The sequence below is a fragment of the Populus euphratica genome, unplaced genomic scaffold (genome assembly GCF_000495115.2).
Source record: "Populus euphratica unplaced genomic scaffold, PopEup_1.0 scaffold550.1, whole genome shotgun sequence".
Taxonomy (NCBI): domain Eukaryota; kingdom Viridiplantae; phylum Streptophyta; class Magnoliopsida; order Malpighiales; family Salicaceae; genus Populus; species Populus euphratica.
The window spans coordinates 46,250-55,613 of NW_011500427.1; the positions used below are offsets into that span (position 1 = coordinate 46,250).

The window sequence follows — 9,364 nt, forward strand, 5'->3', positions numbered from 1 at the left end:
TAATTATTATTATTTTAATTTCTTCATCTTTTTTTTTTAGATTTGATCTTTATTATTTTGACTATTATTTATTTTATTTGAGATAATTTATGAAATTATTTTTTTTCAATTTCATTATTATTCAACTTTTTAATTTGTAAGATCTATTCCTTATTATTTTATTAAACTTGAGAAAAATAAAATATTAATAAATTATTTTTCAGTTCATTTTCTATAACATAACCAAACACTGGAAAGTGTTTTCCAATTCATTTTCCATAACACTGCCAAACATCGGAAAATACTTTACTTTTCAGGAATTCATTTTCCCCGGAATTCACTTTCCCCGGAATTCGCTTTCCAAAAGGAAACAACTTTCCTGCAAACAAACGGGGTCTAGATGGCTATTCAGGTTATAATCAAATTGAAATTGCATTGGAAGATCAAGAGAAGACTACTTTCACATGTCCATTTGATACTTTTGCATATCGAAGGATGCCTTTTGGATTATGTAATGTGTTTTATAATAACAAGTTTGATACCATAAGGTACCTTTAATTTATGGTAAATGTTCATCCTAAATGCAGGCCTATCATATAAATAAAAGGATTGATTGATGAGTGAAAGGACAAAAAGAGGGTCAAACTTAGAAAAGAGATGCTGGTGTAATCCAAATTGGAACATTATTAGGTTATTGGGTCATATTTGGAGTTGTAGATCTTAGATTTAGATCTACTATATATGGATGGAAAGCTAACACATAGGCCTAAAACTTTTATGGTGAAGTCAAACTCAATTCTGCTATTTGGAAGTTAAAATTTTAGCAACAATATAGAAGTTCGAATCTGTCCTGCAGCCTAGACACTATTCAGTTTTCAACCCATATCTCGAGTTCCAGAAGCCCAAATGACCTCAATTTTTTTTTCTAGAAAGCTGAGACAATTTCTTAGAACTTTCATGTGGAAGTTTGGTTCAAATTCTAACATTATCAATGACGTTTTATTCAAACAAGAAGATAAGAATTGTCACCAAGTCAAGATGTGGCCACCCACTCATCAATTTATCATCAAATCAATAGTTCCCAATTTTTGCCTATAAAAGGAGGCATTTGTCATGCATTAAGGCATCTTGGTTTCCAAATCAAATCATGCTCTTGCTTTCTCTCTTTGTATTTTTGTAATGCTTAAGTTTTGCTTTCATTAATATCTTATTCATGCCTTTTATTTCCTTTTCTTTACTTAGTTAACTTTTATCTTATTTATGTTCTTATCTTGTTTATTTATGTTTCTCTCTTTCATTATGTAACCTGAATTGTTTTGAGTCTCTTGCATTTTCTTTCTTAATCCCCTTGTAGTTCTCTCAATCTCAGGATTATAAGGTAGCAACGACTGGTTTTTGTCGCTTCTCATGCACTAGACAACACACCTAAAGAGCTGAAGACAAAAGGAAATCAAATTAGATCAAATTTAATTTATATTGATATTATTAGTAATTTCATCTAAAATCCTCGGCAACGGTGCCAAAAACTTGTTGGTTAAATTCACAAGTGCACAAATCATAACAAGTAATAAAGTGATGAGTAGAGTATCGTCCCCCAAGGATTTGTAAAAATTACTACTAATTACCAAAGTCTTTTAAATTATGATCTATTTGAGGAATTGAATAAGATAGTTTATGAACCAAAAATTAATTATTAAAAACAAACAACTAATTGATTAAATATTAATGAATTCAATTATACTGGTTCTAGGATTTTTGACTTACCGTAACTATACCTATGTAAACTTTCTTTATTAAATTAATTACTCCTAATGTTGATAATCAATTTTTCCTTATGTAATATTAATCTCTCTCGAGCATCAATAAATTATTTCGACAAATAAATTTCATATACTCTACGAAAGTTCTGAACTTGTCAAAATTTATTAAGTACTATAAAAGCTATAACGATTATAAAAGTTCCTAGGATATTTCTATCCTATAGATTTTTTAAGGTATTTCAAACAATAGATTGCTAAAATAATTATCACTTCTTAGTTTCAAATTGAATTCTAAATCATGTAGATGTTGGCCAAACATACACAAGCATTACACATAGAATGAAATACTCAACAACTTCATGTAATAATTCAATCGAAAAAATTGTTCACATATTCATAGTAAGGTTACATAAAAAAATCCCAGAATAAAAGTCTACTCTATAGTTAAATTAAATAGAAACAAACTTGATACGATGAGCATCACTCAAAAGTAGAGAATTGTAGTGGAATAGATAGGTGTCCTCCAAATCTTCTATGTTTTTGCCTTTGCTTTTCGTCCCTCGTTTGTGCTACCTCTTTCTCTTTTCTTTAGTCTTTTTTAGGGTTTCTCTATGTATGTCTCATCCCTCTTGCAAACCCTTTTTTTTCTTTTATATTGTGGCCCTTTTTTTCCCTGCTGGAGTGAAGATAGTTTCTTTTTCTGATTTGAATTCCTTCCTACCAAGACATTGCGGACCAAATTTGAGGTAGGAAATGTGCGAATTCAAAAATCTATATTTCTGGAGAAATTGTAGAAAATTAAATCTTCTTTCCAACAACACCGATCTTGTAATTTTTTGACCTCTGATACTTGAGATAAGGGCCATAAACCGAGACATTATTTTAAGTGTATGAAATTCAAGTCTGATTCAATCAATGTTCGATTTTACTGTCGGGTTCTGTTTGCTTAGTAACCCAGTATCTAAAAATGAATTAATTTCTTACAAGGTCAATAATTCAAAAAGGGATTCAAAATTCTAATTATCTTGTGCAACACATCCAAAATATTTCAAAATCAAACATGAATAGTGGAAAATATACATGCTAAAAATTCCCTTATCATTCTTCTTCTTCTTCTATTGTTATTATTACTATTGTTATTGTTGTTGTTGTTGTTTATAATTTATATAATTCACCTACTTGTGATTTGACCTAGGTCTTGCCGGGTTATTTATTACTTCGACACTCCTGCACTTGGGAAAAGATATCAATCTTTTAGTCATGTCAAGCCCACTATTATGGGTCTAATGTTACTCCAACATAAATATATTCTTGACATTCTCACTCAAGCGGGTATGACTTCTTATAAACCGGTTGATACTCATGTCTATACCTCTAAAGTCACTATACTATCGGATCCTCTGTTTTCTAACCCTACATGGTTTTGTCAAATTATAGGTGCCCTCCAATATATCACCTTTACAAGACCTAATATCTGCTTTGCGGTTAACATAGTCTATTAGTTTATGCATGCTCCTATAGATTCTCATTTGGGTGCTGTTAAATGTATTCTGCATTATATATACGGTACAACCACCTATGGTTTACATATCACTCGCAATTCTTCCTTTACTCTCCATGGTTTTATAGATGTGGAATGGGCAGGTAGTACTAATGATTACAAGTCCACAAGTGGTTATCTCATCTTCTTTGGTCAAACTCCTATCTCTTAGAAATCTAGTAAGCAACGAATAGTTGCTCGCTCCTCCACTGAGGCTGAGTATAAAGCCTTGGCTGATGGCACTACTGAGGTTATCTAGCTTCAGTATCTATTGCGAGATCTACACATTCTCTCTACCTTTGCTATTACTTTTTGGTGTGATAATCTAGGCGTTACTTACTTATCTACAAATCTTATTTTTCATGCTCGCATAAAACACGTTGAGGTTGACTATCATTTTGTACAAGATAAGGTTGTAAAGAAAGAGATTCTGATTCGTTTTATCCCCTTTCATGATCAATTTGCCGATGTTTTTACTAAGTCGCTTCCTACTGCTCAGGTTGTAAAGAAAGAGATTCTGATTCGTTTTATCCCCTTTCATGTTTTTACTAAGTCGCTTCCTACTGCTCCATTTATTGCTTTCTGGTTCAAGTTTCAGGTTGATCCTCTACCCTCAGATTGAGCGAGCATATTAATGTACTATATAGGAAATATACTATATAGAAAATATTGTAGTCATATTTTTGTGTTATAACCTTACCATTACTATTATATATTGCCCTATACATATATATAAAAAAGGTTGGCTAACCAAGAGGTTATGCCTCCCAATTATTCTCAACTAGGATTATAATAATTTTTTTTCTTGTAACTCAATGTTAAATTATCTTAAATTATATAATTATAAATTCAACTTAATTGTGCTAGTGCATAATGTTATACTTATTATACTTTTGTTGTAGATTATACTAATATTATCAAATAATTTATAATTATAGATTTTGATTTGAATCTTAAATATTATAATTACATACATGATGTTACATTAAAATGAATTATAATAATTGTGATGAGATGTGTTAAGAAATGATGAGTCTATTGGACATTAATTGAGATTTGATTGATGGGTATATCAAAGTACTGCAGGTATTTGTTGATAAATTAGGATACCTCGGGGTGTGTGTGTATGAAATGTTTTTTTAATTTTTTAATAAGAGATATATATAGGGTATACAAGGTAAAGTACTCATAAATTAATTTTATATTGTTTAGATTTATTAGAAAATATTTTTTTTAAAAAAAAAAACAAAAGTAAGGTCTCCAATTTAGAAGTTGTTTCCTGAGAAGATTGCAGCGAAACAATAGGCGTCTGGGTGAGCAAATAACTCGTAAGAGATAAAGATTCTGCTTCTTGTGAGTTAAACCACAAGTGACAATTTCGGTAAAATTGTTGGGTATTTACTTAAGAGACAGGGGCAATAGCTCTAACTAAAAAGAGCCGTTTAGAAATCACCTCAACCTTATTCATAATTACTTCAAGGCCTTGCCCAGCTGCTCTCGAGAGTCTTTTCACATCTATGTCCTGTCCATCTGGCAATTTCCCCTGCAAAATCTCCATAATCTTTTGACAACTATTCAATTCAGCGATGATAAGAAGTTCGCAGGAGCTCAAACAGTACCTTGTACACTGAGCCAAAACCACTGGCAGTATCGAAATTCCCGGCCGCAGCTATAAGCTTTTCTAAATTGAACAAAGGTATTTCTTGACGTTTAACTTTGTTCAAGCTGTCCTGGATTATATTTTTATCCAATAGCATCTGCTTCGTAATGTTCAAACGACTTAAATTAACTTAAAGTAATTCTTTTATTGAAATATAATCAAATCATAGTAAGTTTAAAGTAAATTTTTTATTTATATAAATAACTTGAGACAAAAATAACTTAAAATGATTTCATTTAAAAATAACTCAAAAACGACTCTTTCAAATAAATTTGTTAAAAATCTAACTTCCACTCAATTTCATTACAATTTGCTATTCAAGTCAAAAGTTATTTTTACTTTTTTATAGTCAAAATTTCAAAAATGACTTAAATTATATCAAACATGAACTTATTCCAAACAAGAAATTATCTGCAAATTCCTATTAAGCAGAGGTGGAAGTTAAACAACATTGTTCTTACATTAGAAATTCTAATAGATAACGACATAAGATCTACGAAAGGGATGAAACAGTGAAATGCATAACACACTTGTATTGATTGCAGTAGCCCTAGAATTACTCCTCCACTTCAACATTTTACCCTTCTTGTCTGTCTTTCTGGTATCTTTTATGCATGTTCGTCTTCTCCTGCAAAGCCCCCTTGTAATGGATTATGCAGCTTTTTTAGATGGCACCTCAGCTTTGTCGCATCTGATAGCTGAAGAGGCTTCAGCAAGAATTCTTGAGCTCCTCCCTCCATGCACCTGTTTAGGTGGAAAATATTTAACAAATCAATGATTTCTTTTCCTCTATGCAAGTAAATAGACAAAAGACAAAAAATCAAAAGAGATTAAACAAGACTGAAATTGATGAGCAGGTAATTACTGATTAATCCGTGTAGGGATGTTCTCAGATGACACTACAACCACCGGTATCTCCTTCATGGTAGGTGATTCCTGTTTGAGAGTAACCATACAATGTTATGGTTAGTCTAATATACTCTCTAGTTAATCTGATAATTATAAATGAAGTTATTATATTTATATAAATATATATTTATTATTATAAGAAGTTTAATTTATTTTTAATATTAATATAATATTGTATTAATAAATCTAGAGTAAAACTAAAGTCCATAGGGTAAAAATATTTTGTAAAAAAAATTATAAAGTTGTTATAATTATAAAATTTATATTGCATCAAAGTGTTGTTTTTAAAGTATTCTTAGTCGATACTCTCTTAAATATTGGACATTCATTAAAGTTGTAAAGATTAGTACATATTATATTTTTTTTTATTTATAAAAAAGTAGTTATTCTCATAACTAAGGGATAAAGAATATCTAAAATTAATATGTAGATGCTTATTATTAGACATGTACACTAGATTGACTCGCATAAGAATTTCATAAAAAAAACACTTATGTATATGGAAAAACTCACGTGAAAGTTGTAGATTACAGTTTAAGGCCTAATAATTGAACTGCTTGTAGTTTGTGACAATTCAGTCTTTAAAAAATTATTTAAAACCAAAAAGATTAAATTTTCAAATAATAAATTTCTAAATAATTTTAAATTTGTCTAATAAGATCCTAGAGAGTTTTAAAAAATTTTGTTTTATAATTTTCACCGTATATAATATTTGAAAAGCCGAACCATTAGATCTTTGAAAAGCCGAACCATTAGATCAGAAAATACAAAGGAAAGTTGTGGTAGGAACTAGATATCCATTGAAGATGAGTAATTATTTACCTTAATTCTTTTCAATAGCTCATAGCCAGTCATTCCTGGCATACTATAATCGGTGATGATCATATTCACCTTCAAATCCTGCTAAGGGAAATACCCATGAACAACAAATGATGGAGTTGAATTCATAAAACCAAGAATCAGACCTTCATTGTATGGTTTCTTACACTATGATTGGGATGTTGTCCATCAGCTAAGCCCAAATACTCCAATGCTCTCTTTCCGTTTTCTGCTGTGGTCACTACAATCATAGGAACCAAATTGTGAATCATAAAAACTTTAGTCAAGTCTCTAAAACTCAAGACTTCTTTCTCTCCTTGCTAATTAATTGAGATTAATTAAAAAACCGTGGATTTGCAATGCTATGAGTTATTTTCTAGAATACTCTAACCTTTTGCCACCTCTAGCATCCAAACAAATGGATCCCTAACCAAAAAAAATACCAGAAATGACAGGATATTCTTTTTCTTTTCAATTTCCATAAAAATAAAAGAAAAAAATGTGGGGTCTAGTCCTTGTTAATCTCCACTTTGGTCATGAGTTCTCATACATTTGTCACCGTGATAACTTCCATGGTGCCATAGCTAACTTCTGACAGTAATAGTCATGTTCTCCATTAAATTAGCCCTAATCTAGCCTAGGAATGAGAGCCTAGCTAGCATTTGCAAATGATGATATTACTCTAATTAGACAATATATTATTAACAAAAACACTATTTTATCAAAAATCATATCTCTTTCTAATCTTAATCATACAAAACCATGGATAGAAACTAGAGAATTAAGATATATTGTTCACCAAAACCCCATGAAAATGAAAATAAAAATATGATAAAACATGTTATAGCTAGAAATTTTTGTTTGATTAACACATTATACCAAATGAGCAAAGTTTCTATGAACAAAGAGAATAATAAATAAAAAGAGACCAAGACATTTTTATTCTTTTCATACCTCTGCATGTAGAGTTGATAAGTAACCTTTCAATGACTTTGCGGTCTATGAAACTATCATCAACAGCTAACACATGTGGTTTCTCATCAAAATCAAACTCCATTGATGGTAAGGAAGAAGAAGAGCTGGCCATATCTATTATCAAAAAACACACCACAAGGTCTAACCACCTCAACAAAACACAAAAAGAAAAGGAACCTTTGAGGAAAAAAGAGAAAACAAGCAAGCAAGAAAAGAATGCCAAAAGGAGAACAAACAAGACAAGAAGAAAAACAAGGCAGCTAGGGTAACGTAATGTAATGTGATAATCCTTGTCAAGTCAATACAAGCTATGACAGGGGATACTTATATATCCATATCCTGACTTAGCAAATAGTGAATTTATAGTAAAATATGAAGGATAATAAGAAAAAGTAAAGAATAAGAGGGTGAGGTGAGCTCATTATTATCATTATCAGAGAAGAATAGTAAACAAATCCTAAAAAAATCATGAGTCAGAGATAATTGCTACTCTTTTTGGTCCTTAGGATTTGATTGCTGCAGTAAAAGTGAAATAGATACCTTCTTGTTTTTGTTTTTCCCTTTCTTCAAGAGATCTCCATGCTCAAAACCATTGTATATTTTAACACACTTGTACGTACTTCCTATTTCATCTCCACACAGACAACACACAGTTGTTCAAATATTATTCCTTCATACCTTCCTTGTAGGGCTTCAAATATGCATTCCATGCATATCTATTCATTTTTCTTTTACCCCTTCTTTAGAATCTTAATTACACCACTTCAAATCATAAAAGTATTAACTTAATTTTAAAAATAAAAGAATATAATAAATCTATTTAATCACAAGGCCAATCCTTTTAGATTTGTAACCTAGATCTATGTACCTCATAACATGGTATTATATTTGTAACACAATATTAATATTTATGGAGTGAGTTGATGACAAATGGTACTGGCGTTGTCTTACAAAGAGGTCTCATTTCCATATATTATCAATTTGCTTGTAAGACTTAGAAGAGAATCTAGTATAGTATGCTGTAAGAAGGAAAAATGTATATATATGGGAACATGATTGGGATAATGTTTTAAAGACTTTTTGAATTTTGTTAATTTGAGTTTTTTTTTATATTTTTGAATCATTTTGATATATTAATATCAAAATTAAATTAAAAAAAAAACATGATACATATATTAATACATTTTAAAATAAAAAATACTTTAAAAAATAACCGTAAAATCTCAAATAACCATAAATAAATAACATGGTAAATAGATGTTAAAGCAATGGATGATGTTGAAAGAATTGTAACTATAATATCACAAAAGTGATTTTTGATATGCACACACATACAATAATATCATTGACTTGTACTTTGCTATGTGAGATCAATATTTTTTAAATATAAAAAATCTTTAGATATTATTAATTTTTTTCTGGTAAAAAAAATAAATCATGTAAGAAATAATCCGATATGACTCGGTCCTCTTGGTAATTTTAAATACAACCCGAATGACCTGTAAAAACATAGTTTGACACAAAATAAATATTTATAATAAGATTTTTTTAATAAACATTAAGACAAAAATGTATTTTATTGATTTGAGAAACTTAGTTAACTTTTTAATCTGCATATTAAACCATGAGATCATAATAATTTCATAAAAAGAAAAATGATCAAGTCAACCTATCAATCTGCAATTCAGGTTATGCGATTAGGATAACCTAATAAAAAGTAAA

The 9,364-nt window shown here is 29.9% G+C and overlaps 1 protein-coding gene across 1 annotated transcript; it reads right to left on the reverse strand.

Annotated features, from left to right (window-relative positions):
* Positions 1-5,507: 5,507 nt before the first annotated feature.
* Positions 5,508-7,769, reverse strand: LOC105114616 (two-component response regulator ARR17-like). The gene is made up of 5 exons (XM_011011210.1): positions 7,622-7,769; positions 6,835-6,908; positions 6,671-6,748; positions 5,805-5,875; positions 5,508-5,683 (listed from the first exon to the last, which is right to left on the reverse strand). Exons 1-5 carry the CDS (start codon positions 7,752-7,754, stop codon positions 5,548-5,550), a joined length of 492 nt encoding a protein of 163 aa, XP_011009512.1. The 5' UTR covers positions 7,755-7,769; the 3' UTR covers positions 5,508-5,547.
* Positions 7,770-9,364: the final 1,595 nt, after the last annotated feature.

Coding starts and splice junctions, on each gene's coding strand:
- LOC105114616 (XM_011011210.1), bottom strand. CDS start 7,754: ATGGCCAGCTCTTCTTCTTCCTTACCATCAATGGAGTTTGATTTTGAT. Junction 6,749..6,834: donor GACAACATCCCAATCATAGT/GTAAGAAACCAT, acceptor TTCCCTTAGCAG/GATTTGAAGGTGAATATGAT. Junction 5,684..5,804: donor ATCCCTACACGGATTAATCA/GTAATTACCTGC, acceptor CCACCTAAACAG/GTGCATGGAGGGAGGAGCTC.